General features: G+C 36.8%; 1 protein-coding gene across 3 annotated transcripts in view; it reads left to right on the forward strand.

Annotated features, from left to right (window-relative positions):
- Positions 1–15659, forward strand: part of LOC134792740 (cerebellar degeneration-related protein 2-like) — a 144060-nt gene that overhangs the window by 125158 nt on the left and 3243 nt on the right. For all 3 annotated transcript variants that reach the window (XM_063764042.1, XM_063764041.1, XM_063764039.1), the window contains exons 2-5: positions 7423–7535; positions 9171–9319; positions 9614–10060; positions 14673–14847. In XM_063764042.1, the coding sequence (XP_063620112.1) occupies positions 7423–7535; positions 9171–9319; positions 9614–10060; positions 14673–14847 (884 nt within the window). The remainder of the gene's footprint in view (positions 1–7422; positions 7536–9170; positions 9320–9613; positions 10061–14672; positions 14848–15659) is intronic.

Here is a 15659-nt window from a genome sequence, read left to right on the forward strand (position 1 = left end):
TACCTAAGTACATAAGAATGTACAAGTATCTATTATCATAATAGGCACCTATCTGTTTCAATTATTTTGTGAGTTACCTAACTCTCCCTCGCTCTCTTGCCATTCGTTATATTTATATTGGTACATTCATATAATGGTGTGGTTAGTACGCTAAAAGATGCCTCCATTAGATAAATTCACCACAAAAATGCAATAAATAAATGTACTTATTGCATTTTTGTGGTGAAACTAGCCTGTCTTTATGAAGACCTTGTTCTATATTCTATGCAGCTCTGTGATTCGGTACCAGAACCGAGGTTTTCTAGTTTATCTTAAACCTATAATTACTACTTGGTGGTTGATCTGCCATTGCTTAAATTAAGTACCTATGTTTATAAAATCAATTATCGCTAATCAGTAGATAAGAAACACAAAGCAGTTTATCAATTAGGTACAAATCTACTTATATGTATTATGCTCTTTGGTAAGCCGTTGCACTCCCTAATCATTTTTACGTTGACGCATTGTATTTATAAGTAGGTAGGTAATCATTTATTTTCAGTATGTCTTCACTAATTTGCATACAAACGAATGAATAGGTATGTTCTCCGTGTTACAAAAAAACGTAACACTATCGTATAGTCATCGTTGCAATGCTTACAATAGTAGCCAACTCAGAGAAGCATTGAGTCTCATCAAAACAGTATTTATAAAAAAAATATGATTGTCTGTAAAGCACTGTAAAGTCGGTTTACGGACGATAATTTTGAGTGATAACGTCATAAGAAAACGTGGCCGTAACGTTACCATGGAGATCTGTCCACAACGTTACCATGGAGATCAGTACGGTTACCATCAGTTTGTCACTGACATAAACGCCGTCGAGAACGTAATTTACTTTCTATACATCTCGCTCGCACTCGCATATTAGTGCAAACGGGATGTATAGAAAGTTAATTACGTTCTCGACGGCGTTTATGTCAGTGACAAACTGATGGTAACCGTACTGTCCACAACGTGACACTTTTTCGTGCATGCTACCGGTGTTCATCGATTTTAAGACGTTCTCACGTCAAAAACTATGGAAGAAAGGAAATTATAGACATAGATCGTCCCACAATAAACCTATTGATCATTACATAGTAAATTGCTCTAAATACATGCCTATATAATTATTGTTGTTATTAGTGATAAATTTGTGTTATATAGGTACATGTTATATATGTCTAGTTATAAGTATGTAAAAGTCACTAGGTACCTATATTATGTTAAGTTACTGTAACTTAATTAAATTATTTGTATTTGCTATAGGTACCCTGTGACACCATAAGATTTTTTTTAATACTGCCCAAAAATGTACCATGGAAGCAAGAAATAAATGAATACTGAATAACAATGCTGTTTTTAGGTAAATATTATAACATAAACACGCTGAAATGACAGTGTGATTACGTACAATTACATGCCAGCTCCATTATTTTGGCTTCCGTATATCGAACGAGTTCTAAACGCTTAAAAAATAATCTATTACAAATCCAAGCTTTGCCGTAATACTCGTAAATCTGAATGAGCTATTTGTATGGAATTTAATAATTTCTTTGTTTCACGGCACAGTTACGTGCATAACGGCGCGACTGCAATTTAGTCATGGTTAGATTAAGATTAAGATTGCGCGACTAGACGTTTTAACACTTTTCAAACTAGCTATTTAATTAGACTACTAATTCATCAATTAAAATATTCGTAAAACATAAGCATTTGACCTACTTGTCAGAAGTTGGGGTTTTGTAACATACCCTACTGGTATTTATCATCATGGTAGCATTTCTTAATTAGTTTCTTAAATGATAATAACAATAATATACTTAAGTACTTATTTATTAACGCTCTATTTGTTAACGAACATAATGACAGTTAAATAATATTAATTAACGTGATAATGATAACTCTAAAGCTTATTAATAATTATGGTCTGTTTCTAGGCACACTCGTTAGCGTTGTGTTAGTTTTACTCCTAATGTTTGTTACAAGAAATTAATCATTTGATGTAGGAAAAATAATATTTTTAGTGTTTATAAATGCGTCTCTGCCTACTAGCGAATAGGTAGAAAAATTGTTGGTAATGATATAAAGGTACTTACCTAAAAATAGGCTTCGCCCTGGGTACCTAATCATCATCGTCATCATCATCTCAGCCATAAGACGTCCACTGCTGAACATAGGCCTCCCCCTTACCTAATACTCAATTTGTAATTCAGGAATTTTTAATTTATTGGCCCATAACTTTTTTATATTGCACATAATATACATATTTCGCGATTGCCACATAAGGATTACCTATTATTATTGTTAACAATTATAATGACTTCCTAATCACGGTTTTACATAGCCTTTTATCATTAAAAAAACCTAAGTTATTTACTTCAAATTATATACTATACGTTAATTTTACTTCAAAATGGCTGGTCAAAGGGCACCTATTGTCGAATTGGTCATTGACCCGTTCTTCTAAATCGTAATAAGGCAGGTGAGCATACAATAATAGGTGTTAAAGTGTGCGTTATGACATAGGTACTCTTACTAACCTTTAGTTGAGCGTTTCTTTTATTGTTTGCCATTTTATTTATTGTTATCTTTTTTGCCACTTTTGTGTTATTTCTACTCAGGATCGCGATCCCTTTTCATCCTTATTGGAGAAAAAAAGTGTCCTAAAATTTCCATACATTTTTCATACTTTCCTTTTTGTTACCTCCATACAAAGTATATGGGAAAATGGTAACACAATAGGAAAAAAACTCTGGGACATTTTTTTATCCCCTTAGGATCGAAAGAGCTCGTGATTCCGAGTAGAAATAACACAAAAGTGGCAAAAAAATTACAATATTTTAAAAATGACAAAAAAAAGAAACGCTCAGTTAGACTGACATTTTAAAACCACTCTCACAGATGTAATTTGTGTTTAATAGACGCGGTAGGTATTTAGGTAGATTTGTATATGTTTTATTTGATTTAAAGCATAAAGCAAAATACGTTTAGGCATAGGTATACCTAATACTTTAAAATCAGTTCAAATATTCAGTTTTCTCTATACTTTTCTTGTATATTTTAAGACTATAATGTAGATGTTCTTAACGCTATTTGAACAATTATTGTTGTGTTCCGTGATCATTTACAGGTGCTTACCTAGTACATTTCTTTTTTTTTTTAGGTTTGAATTGTACCTATACCTAGTGTTAAAAACGTTTCTTATGATTCAGATGTGACGGTCCGTACCAATACAATATACAATCCTATAGGTACATGTATAATAAAATTGTATATCATACAATTAGGGTACAATGACACCGGCAGCACATCCGAATCATTAGATCAGCCTCGACTGAGAAGCTAGAAAGTTATCATACTAACCTCTATATTATAGGTGATAGCAATAGAAACTGCGGCATTGTATTGTAAGCTACAACAAAGATCCGTATTTGAAAGTTACTTCGCAGATTTAAGTAATGATGGGAATAATTTTATGTTCGATCCCACAATTTTGAGTAATTGATGAAAGTTAAGTTGAATCATTTTGGCGTATACACTCGCTTAAATGGTACAATAAACTACTAAACAAAAACAATTCTACACCTTCCTAAAACGCTGACCTGGGTTTAGGATATCGTTTGTGTTGTCCGTACGTACCTAATTTCTATCAAAAGTAAGTAGTTAGTTTTTCTACAAATTGGCCAAAGGTAACGTTTCTACTTAGTTCATTAAACAATTATAAAAAGATATATAGGATACGGAGCTTCATACTTAATTTATTGTACATATATTTAAAACAAATTAAGCAAATAGGTAGGCATAATGCGTAAATTCAGTAAATCAAAAAAAATACATACCTAGGCTATAACGTAATTTACAGAATTTACTATTCTGCTGTGTTAGTCAATTTGTGTAAGGAAATTATAATTGTTTATCTCCAACGAATCCATAAGTAAATAAATTAAAAAAAATCGAAAAACGTTTTAGGTAATACGTAATATGTAGGGTCAGTTGTTCTACATTGAAACAATCGGACACAGTGTAACTTTGCGATATCTCGGAAACTAGGTGTTACCAGCTAGTGCCGTCTGTCAAGCAAGGGCAGGCTCAGGGACCCCCAGCACCTCCCCAAAACACGAGCGCGCCTCGGAGAAGGAGCACGCTGCTACGAGCATTATTGTGAATTCGTGCAACAAAAGTAAATTTTTTCATTTAAGTTTCGCAATTTTTTACCAAGATATAGACTCGAGTTTGGCGTTTTTTAAGTTTTTGTTATGTTCTATGTGTATTAAAGTTTATTTGGAGCTAAATATTTTTAAATTTCTTTCACTCTTTGGTGCAGTTTTTATTAATTGATTAAAGAAACACCCCCTAGTCTCACAATGAAACATTTTTATGTAGTATACAATGAAACATGATGTTCACTGAACACCAGTACCAGCACACAATGAAACAAACTCATTATTTTTTTAAATACTTAATTAAAACCTATGTGCTAAATATGTGAAACTAAAATACCATGAAAATTGGTAATAATTTGTCTATCATATGACAAAATATAAGATACTTAACTTTAGGAATGGCTGAGATAGGATGGCTTATATGTTGAATGTTTCATTGATGGCAAGGTTAAGGACACATGTCTTACATTGAAACAGTCGTGTATAAACACTATGTTGCAAGAAAGTGTATGAAATCAAGCATGGAGATGCTCAAAACCCTCCCGCGTCTACCTAGTTGGCAATCATGCTCCGTGGACATAAAAGGCGCCTTTTTCGCAGCATGCCGTACCTGCCGACCAGATTTTCGATTCACAATGAAACTCAGGTGTGTGTACAATGAAACAAGTCTTTCGGTTTTAGATATTTCAGCAATCTTATAATGATTCCATATGTCGGAAACCTTTTAAATAACTAATTTCAGCCTACCACTATTTTCTCCTTTCCTTTCTCATTAATTGAGTGAAAGCATATATGTATTAATGTCACTTATTTATTACACCGTTACAATGTTTATTAACGATGTTTCATGGTAGACTATAATTATTACATTTGTTTCACTGTAAAAATCAGAGTGTTTCATTGAAAACATGCACAAGTACACAATGAAAGAAAACTCATTTTTCAAAAAAAGGCTTATAACACAGGAACTGTTACAGATAAGTAGAAACCAAGAATGCCATATGATAGCCAACGAAATTGTTTATCTTCATACGAAATGTCACACTCATAACTTTAAAAATACCAGAGATAGAAAGGCTTGAACTTTTAGTGTTTCATTGATCAACAAGTTACCCTACATAACTATTCTACGCATTTCCCTTAGTTTGAAATCGTAGGTAGTAAATCAGCAAATTTAAGGAAATGTTTCTTATCTGATTGCGTTGGTGCATATACATAGCTAATGTTCGTAATAAAACTGTATATTGATGGATTCATCATGCATAACAGACACGTTTGTTTAGTAGACAGGCCGACAGACGTACAGGTAATAATTATGCGTTTAAAATTTTTGTGTCTGTTGTATAATTAAAGTTATTACTTAAATATTAGTAGTTTGATAAAATACGCCTATTCAAGCATTTTGGTAAACATTAATCGAGTAGTAGTTTACTTTAGGTAAACATTAATCGAGTTTTCCATAGGTAGGTATGACAAAAAATTCACCTTTGTCACATTGTATTTAAGTAAACCGCTTGAGCAGAGATAATTAAATGTATATTCTAACACTATGTTACTGGTTCAAGATCACACATGTTTTTTGTTAATATACCTAACTGTTCTGCTATTACTATTACGTACTGAAAGCAGATATAACAATGCGTGGTCCGATCCAGGCATCTAAATTAATTACACCACACGTAAAGAATGTTCTTTAAAAATAATGAGAATTTACTGTACATGCACATATCGCTGGCCCGATATTACAGGGTTCTATGTTTCACTTTTATCGAACTGAAATTTGAACATTGTCATAGTGACATTAAGTCGAATTTCAACTATCTTGAAAATGTTACATAGAACCCTGTAATATTGGGCCAGCGCAGCGATATATAATGCCAAAGCGGTAGAGAATGCCATTTGGCATTAAGTCCGCCATTTGTACATTTTTGTATATACTTTGTGCAATAAAGTTTAAATAAATAAATATATTGCCGCTAGTTTACAAATGTTAGGCATAGCTTGCCTCCTAGCTTGCTGTCATAAAATGCAAATTGCTGATTTTTGGAGCGCAAAATATTTCCTTATACAAACTTACCTAACATCCATTCATAAATCTGTATTATGTATATACCATTGCCTGGCTGCCTGCCATTGATATACAATATACATATAGGTATAGCAAAGGGCCTACCACCAACGTCGAAAAATCGAAAGGCCTTCTATTCGCGTGATAGGCCCTCTGGTTACTATCCCGACTAGGTTATAAAATCGCGTTGACTTTTAATACTTTTGTCGAATAAATCTTTTCATTGACCCCGATTTAACAGAAACATAAGTCGGTATTTAATGTTTTGTTCTCCACCTCCAAGGTTATAATAAAATAAGAACCTTTCACGTGCGTTATTATCTATATGCATACTCCGTTACGCTGTCAGTTGCGGTAGTGGTTAGGAAAGGGAAGGAGTAAACCAGCAATGCATTATAAAATGACGTAGCGTAGCCGGTCATTGCACGTGACGTTGTGAGTCAGCGGAAAAATCTCATTGCGCTAGACATTACGCCTTTGAAAACAAAAGAGCGTACAATGCGTTCACGGAACTTTAGGCGTATTTGGGAAGCGTTAAGGTTTAATTTTGTGTATAGCTTTGGTCTTTAGTTTTAATGTTGCGATTATCCGTGCTTCATCTGAGTTGTAACCCGGGGCCTCGACTATACTGGGGTGTTATTACAATCGCTTACCGAGTCGAAAGCTTAAGCGAACAAGTGCAAATACGCTTTTCGATTAATTGTTATGGACCTCGAGGTTCGAGTAACCAGACACTGGTTTTGAACCAATAAGCCTCGGTAAGCAATGAAGATACCTCTTTAATGCTATTCCGATATAATTACTTGTCTCGAGCATGTCTTTCACTGGCACGTTAGAGTCGCTCTCACCTTATTTATTCGACATACTTTGAATCAGGCTGGGTGGGCCTTACAGTAGGTAGAGCATACTTCTAATTCGATGAGTAAATTCCATAGATCAGGAGATCACTTGGGGGTCCCCATCAGTTGTATTGATTGTGAGACGTAACGAACGAATCCCTAAGCTCATAAATATTGAATTAATCGACTCGACTCCACATTCAATTGTCGGCAAAGCAAGTGTCGCACCCTTTAAGATACATTTTTTACCATCAGTCAGGATTTGCGCTTATTTGCCAGCATTGTGGTATTCAATAGAAGTTTAATAGGATTGTTTGCGTTGTTTCAGACTTGCAGCTCGCGGCGGAGCTCGGCAAGACCTTGTTGGAGAGGAACAAGGAGCTCGAAACCGCGCTGCGGCAGCACCAGAATGTTATCGAGGATCAGACGCAAGAGATCGAAGTAAGACTTGTATTTTTACTTTTACTCACTTAATGGCGCAGCGACCCAAAATGAGTCTTGGCCTCCGACACGAGTACACGCCAGTTGTCTCGATCCCGTACCATCTCCCGCCAGTTATCGGCATGGAGATCACGCAAGTCCGCTTCAACCGCATCGCCCCAGCGATACCTAGTATTTTTAAACACTGGATTATTTTTTTTCTAGTTAATTAGTTTATTTTATCCATACTAAAAGTTGAACAATAATTTAACATCACTTTTTACTCTACTACGTGAAATTAAGGGTTGTTATGATCTTATGATTTTAGGTTGTGGTTATGTATGTGTCGTAGCGTCTAAACCTAAACGATTAAGCCTATACATATATTTTGTAAATGAGGTAGGGTACGCCTCGTTTAGGTACGTGGGTGTCATAAGCAGACCTCTGGAGTTGCAGGCGTCCATAGGCTACGGTGACTGCTTACCATCAGGCGGGCCGTATGCTTGTTTGCCACCGATGTGGTATAAGCAGACATCGTAAAATTTATAGCATTTTCCGTGCAGCGGACTGGTGTTAGCGAAATTGGTATAAACAATTTCAACCCTAATGGTTAATTAGCGTTAATTACGTTAATATTAACCTTAGTTTACCATTTCAGTTCGAATTATCTATACCAATTCCGTTAACACCACTCCGCTGCACCAAAAATGCTATAAAATTTACGATGTCTGGTCAGTCATAAGGCTACATCCCTGAACCTGGGGAACCGAATCTGAAAGAGGATGAGCAGCTCTTCAAAGTCTTGCTTATTATCTCACTACATACATACATACATCACTGGCTCAGTGACCCAAAGAGGATCTTGGCCTCTGACACAAGAGATGAGCGCCACTCTGCCCTATTCTGCGCCACTTCACGCCAGTTGGGTATTCCGAGGGCGGACAGGTCTTATCTCACTAAGTACCTATAAAATACATATTACGCTACTATTTCTTAGATTGTACATACTACGTCGCGGAGGCTAGGTAGGTATAATAAAATAAACGACAATGGCTATTTAGTTTTTACGCCACGCGGAGACGTTACGTAAATGTGTTAGAGTCCGAGGACAACGGCTCATGTTTATTACCCAGTGATTACTCTAAGCCGGCGTTTTGAAACAGACAAACAAGCATTAGGCCCACGTTTCGAACATGGTTTAATTATTTTAAATGCGAGATGTAAAAAATATATTTTTGCGACTCATGGTGATCGAACCATCAGTTAGCCAGAGTAGGTTCAATTATAGTAGGTACGTGCACAGGTTAGTACTCAAATCTAATTTATTAGACAAGGACTTTAGGGTTGTTAAAAAGAATAAGAGGTTACAACTATGTTACGTTAGGTAACCTAAATTAGGCCAAAAAGTATTTTCGTGACTGGTACAAATTTCATCGTCGTTTAGTTCAATTAAGTAACAACTCTAAATTTAAAATATTGTTAACCCCCGACAAAAACATGACAGCGCCATAGTTTAAACCTACCTAAGATCCATTACTATCACCGTTAGGTACTTTACTTTTATCGAAAACCACAATTATGTAAATCGGACAAGCCGTCTTGCATCTACATGTATACCTACCTAATAGATATTAATTACGTGTTTAATCATTTCAGTACTTAACAAAACAAACGGTCGCCCTGCGCGAGGTGAACGACTCAAGACTGAGAATCTACGAGCAGCTCGAGGTCAGCATCCAGGACCTGGAGCGCGCCAACCACCGGCTCGCCGTCGACCACGCCGCCGACAAGAAACACATTAAGACGTGAGTCACACGATAAAACACTCTAACATCTTTGCAATAAGCTTCATAATGCCACCGAATCCTTACAAGTTTAATAAGGTAGTCCAAGCGATTAACAACTCCAAAGTTTACACAATACATTTCAAAATAATTAGACACGACAGGCAAGCTACCGTTACACGTTGCTTTGTTTTTCTGCATTGAACACTTTTCTCGCAATTATTTATGAATGCACATTAATCTCCTACAGCATTAGCGTCGGCTTAGCGGAGAAACAAATGACTGTTGTGACACATCAACTTCCTATCATTACAGGTTGTGCTCGAACATCGAAACGCTCGAAGGGAAATGCGAGGACCTACAAAAGACTGCCGACGACCTTAACGCCCAACTGGAGATAGCGAGGCGACGCGCGGAACGGAAGCCAGAGAGCACTGAAAAACCCAAAGAAAAAGAAATCAAACCAGAACAGACGACGCCAAACTCGAAAAAAATCGAAGCGAGTAGCACTCCTCTAAAAACCGTCGCTCCCCTCCCAGAACTGACCAAGGAAGACGAGGACCTACTTAGGTTAAGCGATGAGTTGCGAGAGAGTAAAGTTGCCTTCGCTCAAGAGCAGAGACGAGTTACAGAACTCGAGGAGCAGTTAGCGTCTATAGTGCAGGAGAACAACAGATTGCAAGATCAGTTGAGGAATTGGAACCAGAACAATGAGGAGCCCAAGTCGATGCACGAGGAATTCGCGATCTTGGAAGAAGTCAGGTATGAATCAATATTAATATTTCTGTGACTTTGACGTCCACGTCCCGACCGAACTCTAGAATAATGCTCTACATTCCGTCTAAGTTTGCATCGACTACCAAGCAGGGCTACACTAAGAACGTCGTATTTTCATAGGAATTTTGTCGTTTATGAAGGCTCAGCCACACTGCATTGTTGCTAGTGTTGCTACCAATTCGGTGCAGACTTGGCGTTGAAAGATTATAACGTCAAACTTTTAAGTAAAAATGCAAAGGTCGCATCTAGCCGGCTTAACGAAACGTCGTATCGCACTAAACGTAAAAAATACCTACATCCTTATACTATAATTATACATATTGGTAGTGCACATAGCAACGCACATAGTTGCTAGCTAGTCTAGCAAATAAGTCTTTCACATCGACCTGTGACTAGTCGTATGCCTATTGCCTAGTATTAACCTCATTTTTCATTGAAACACAGAAAATAAAAGGAAATACCTTGTAAAACTAAAGACCTCTTCAGTCGCATATTTCATTCATGATTCCATCGAATATTCTAACAGTTGAAACTTGAAGCAATTCCATGGTAATCCATAATAGGTATCACGTGTCTTTCTTTCTTTTTTATCTTTATTTTAACTTAGAAATAAACAAAATAAACCCTCAGGAAATAATCAACAACAAATTAGTATTGACGTTGACAATAAAACTGTCATCAGTTAACATCAGTGACAGCTCAACGTTCCGTTACGCTGATGCTCTAGTACAATTTCGAAACATAAAATCTAAAAATTCATCAGATAAATAAAAATATTAAAATAATTAATTCTCTAAATTCCGGATGTCTTAAATAATATATTTGATACTAATAAACATAAAAAACTTCAATACAGGAACGTTTTTCAGAAGTAAACTAAAAATATCTCAAAGTAAAATAATGCTTACAAATTCGTACGTGATGAGTTTTCGAACGTTCCCTTTTATCATAATTTAGTCTACTCCAACTGACTACTCGACTATTGCCTATGAATGTGTGCGTAGATGTCATTAAAAATAGCTCCGTCTTTCTCTAAGCTGCGTGAGTAAAAAGGACATGATTTATATTCTGAAGTAAGCAATAGTGAACCTTAATATTTAAGACATATAGTTTAGTAAACAACCTGGAACTTATGATCTTTCTTCTTGAATCAAACCTTGTTACACGCCACGAGGTTAATGACATCTTCCTCAGTTCTGGTATCCTGGTACTTTTGGTAAATGTTTGTCTTAATAAGACACCTGTTGTTGGTTACCCGCCCGAGGCAAACGACCTCTTCTGCGATTCTGGTATCCTGGTACTTTTGTAATAATGTTTATCTCAATATGTCGCTAATATGTCGCTATTATGTCGCCATTCAGTCGCCGTTCAGTCGCCGCTCAGTCGCCACTCAGTCGCCACTCAGTCGCCACTCGGTCGCCACTCAGTCGCCACTCAGTCGCCACTCGGTCGACATTCAGTCGCCGCTCAGTCGCCACTCGGTCGCCGCTCGGTCGCCACTCGGTCGCCACTCAGTCGCCGCTCAGTCGCCATTCGGTCGCCACTCAGTCGCCGCTCAGTCGCCACTCAGTCGCCACTCGGTCGCCATTCGGTCGCCGCTCAGTCGCCACTCAGTCGCCGCTCAGTCGCCGTTATGTCGCCATTCAGTCGCCATAGTAAAAGGTATAAAAGGCCGGTGCGGAGCGTTGGGAGGGGCATTCATTCTTCGACCGGGCTAGCAGTGACTCTGGTTTTCGGGTGTAACGTAGTGCGGGGAGGTGAAGTTTCTCCGCGACTTTTTCTGTGTTTGTTTTTTACTTGGAATTATCCTAGTGAATTTAAACTTAGAATTTGTGTCTGTGCTTGGTTTTGCGGGGATTTTAATCGTCGTAACGCTAAGTTTAGACTGTTGTGGAGATTCTTTACTACCATGTGTGGGTTTTTAGTTATTGTGAAGTTTTCTCTACGCTGTGTGTTCTAAGTGCCGTCATGTTATGCAGGGACAATGTCAATGCATGGCCGGGGCTTGGAATTGTGTCTGTGTTTGGTTTTACGGGAAGAAATTCTCGTAACGTTAAATATAGATAACGGTGTTTAAGGGAATTTCACTTATTTGTTTAGTTAATTTAATTGTGTAATAATTTAGTTACATTAGTGTTTTTCTATGGGGTATTTTTGATATTTTAAAAGCCAGATCATTGTTTGGACTGACAGTTTGTCCAGCTAAGCATTCACTCCGCCTAACGGTGCCAAAGGATTGGATGGTTAGGAGTCTATTGCTCCAAGTTTGAGAGGACTTGGCGTCTCTTTTATATCAACATAAGAGACGAATTATCTCACTAGTCTCAAGGCCCAGCTGTTTAGATGGATGTGGGGACGTCACGTGCGCGTCATCCGGAGTAATCTGGGCCCACTGAAGTCGACAGTAATTGAGACTAGGTCTCCTATTAAATTTATTTATATATTTCGATGCTCCGTTTCATGCCAGTGCTGGTTGCGGGGACAAACTTCTGTCGTGACTGATATTACACTTAGTCTTTGTTGTGGCAGAGTTTCCCTCGTGATTAGTGCGTGTGTGTGCTAGGGTACTGATCCACTTATATACACGGAATAGGGCGACTTATTCTTATCCACCATGCCCGCGGGCGATAAGGAGGGAGTCAAATACACTGGCCTATAGGTTGCCTTATCGGTCTCGCCTGCCGAACTTTACAGCCTCTCGTAGGGACTACACTTGCGTATATTACAAAGCATTAGGTCGATGGTAAGAACGAACTATGCTTTGAATATACTAGATTAGGGACAAAGGGTAGGATTAGGGTAGAATCACACACTTGTTTGATGTCTATTAACGTTCTTTTTTAGTTAGGGTCTATAAATTTGAAATGGTTGATATATATTTATCTTTAAGGGTTTTAAAATATGGTTTCTTAATCCTAAAATATGTGTGTTTAAAAGGTAAAGAGTTTAACTGCCTAAATCTTTCTAATTTCTAATTTATATGGGGAAAGAACTAATGTTTCTATAAAATTTTATTTCTATTTTTCATTTCTGGTTGTCTGGTGTAGGGACGAGGTACTGAGTAATATAATCAGGTAATACATACAACAACATACAACATAATCTCTTAATTATCAATCTGGATTTAGGAACGCAGACTATTCTGGGATTGAAGAACGGTTTGCTTTAGGGAACCTTTGTCAGGCAAGAGCAGTATAAAGGATACATTGAGTGAATACTCAATTTCGGCCTCGATTAAACATAATAATTAGTGAATAAACTCGGTACTTCGTTTACACATCTAGAAAACTAGGAATTCTGTCTAGATTATCAGCTCTGGGGAATGGGACTATGGGATTAGCATCCCTAGCTTTTGAATATAAAAAAGATAAGTAATTATGATGATTGATGGATACTTTGACACTTCTTTTCATCATCATCTAGGTGCGTTTAGGTTACGAAGTGTTGGTCATAGCCCGTCTGGCTAAACTGGTAGGGTAGGTGTTCCGATTAATACTTGCAAATCGGACTAAGAGCTTCCAGACCTGCATCGGGCGTACGGAGCAGCACGTGTGATTAAATCACACATCGTTTAGAAGATGATAGTTAATTATAATTAACCTTGAAATGCTAGGGTGTAAAAGAGCTTATCTCAGGAGTGCTGCTTCTATGTTATCCCGGAAGCTTAATAGGTGTGGCAGGATTTTACCAACAACATTTTTATATATTTATATCATCATATATGCTGTAATACTTAAATACATTATAGTACATTTTACACCATCATTTAAGTTGCACTAATAAATTCTAAATAATTTTCTATGTCTCTAAATAATTTTCTTTAAATTATTTCTTACTTTCATAAATAATTATTTTATTACCATAAATATCTGTTCTCAAAAATCTAGGTAATAACTAATAATAAATAAAGTCAGAGTCCAAAATTTAGCTGATACTCATTAAAGAATTTGAGGTTGCTGCGGTTCACTTCGAGGGGTCCTAACTACTAGCTAGACGATCACATGGCCATATTTTAAGGGTAAATCTAAAGGGGATGTTATATTAAGGTAGGTTAGGTAGATAAGTAAAGGGGGGAGGTACAGACCGCAGTGGGTCATAAACATACATCGGGTTTTCGGTGCGGGAATTATTTCGTGCATTTGTAATAACTTTGTTTATTGTAAAATAATTACCAAACGATGAATTAAAAATAGGTAGTGTGCTTCGAAATGTTAATGTTAACTTTTTACCTTTTTATGGCTAATTAATGTGTAAAACATTCCCGCACCAAAAACCCCGATGTATGGTCATTAAAAGGCATTTTCATTTCTACAATTAAGCTTATTATGCATTAACGTATGATGTTAGGTTTGTTAAAGTCACGTCTAATTTTGCATTTTGTGACTAGGTAAGTGTACCTACATTTAGTTGAAGGAAAATATGATATGAAATTACTACTAGTAATTTTGCAACTTTGTCGCATTTAATCACACGGATATGGAGGAACACACAAATGGAGGTCGTAACGTCAAGTTCAATGTTAAAATGATAAGTAAATACCTATGATAATATGTGTGTAATAGTGTAATGTATTTGTTAATGTTATGTCTTATTCCAGACAAGGTCAACTATGCATCAGATGTCTACGGGGCGTCGAGCGGGGCGACGATATGTCCTCCATGCTAGACGGAGACGACGATGACAGATCAGCCATCAGCTCTCTCATTCTCTCCCCATCAGTCCAAGACAGCCCCAGAGAAGAACTCGTTACAACGAAACTTATTAAGTTCGATGTAAGTATCTGTACAAACTCTTGTAAAATATTCCTTCTATCTCTTTTTCTTTCTTGAGTCTTCTTTTTCTATGTATAACTTTCTGTCCTATTAACTTTCTGTTTATAGTCAATTCTTTGCATAATCAGTACCTATTTAACTGCACTTTTCCAAAACTATGAGCAAAAGTAATTAACAATACTAACGGCTGGACTAATATTATGAAATGACAGCAACTTTATGAAAATGAATTGAGTGTTTAGTCCATTTCAATAGATCACGAGTCAGCTTTCACATTTAGAACGCATGCCATACATGTACCGTGGCGATGACAGATATATGTCTAAATAGACAACGCAAACGAATCAACTTCGCGTGCCAATGATAATGCTCTGCAAAGCATCTTCCCTGCATTTGAGATCGAGTCCAATCCAAATTGTTTCCAAGTTTGAATTGTTAGTTTATAGGTAACTTATTTGAAATATTTTTTTCTACTTTGAATTTCCTATTTGTAGTTTAAAATATTTAGTTAAATATCAAAAATAATAGTAAAATATTGTTAAATAAAATAATCGGTTGATTCGTCCATGTATAAAATACCCTAGATAACGTTCTTATCCGTCGCTAAAACGTTGGCACGCTTAGTTTAAGCATGAAATGCATGCGGTACACGCGACGTCTATCTAGATGTTTGTCTGTCATAGCGTTTCCCTTCAAAATCTCATGTGAAATGTTTCACTCGTTTCTAGGCGACAATGCTTTTCCAACTGCCCCTGATGTTGTTGCTCACGCTTTGCATATGCATTATGAAGCGCATTTGCAGTAGTTTTCTT

This window comes from Cydia splendana, chromosome 8 (genome assembly GCF_910591565.1).
Source record: "Cydia splendana chromosome 8, ilCydSple1.2, whole genome shotgun sequence".
Taxonomy (NCBI): Eukaryota; Metazoa; Arthropoda; class Insecta; order Lepidoptera; family Tortricidae; genus Cydia; species Cydia splendana.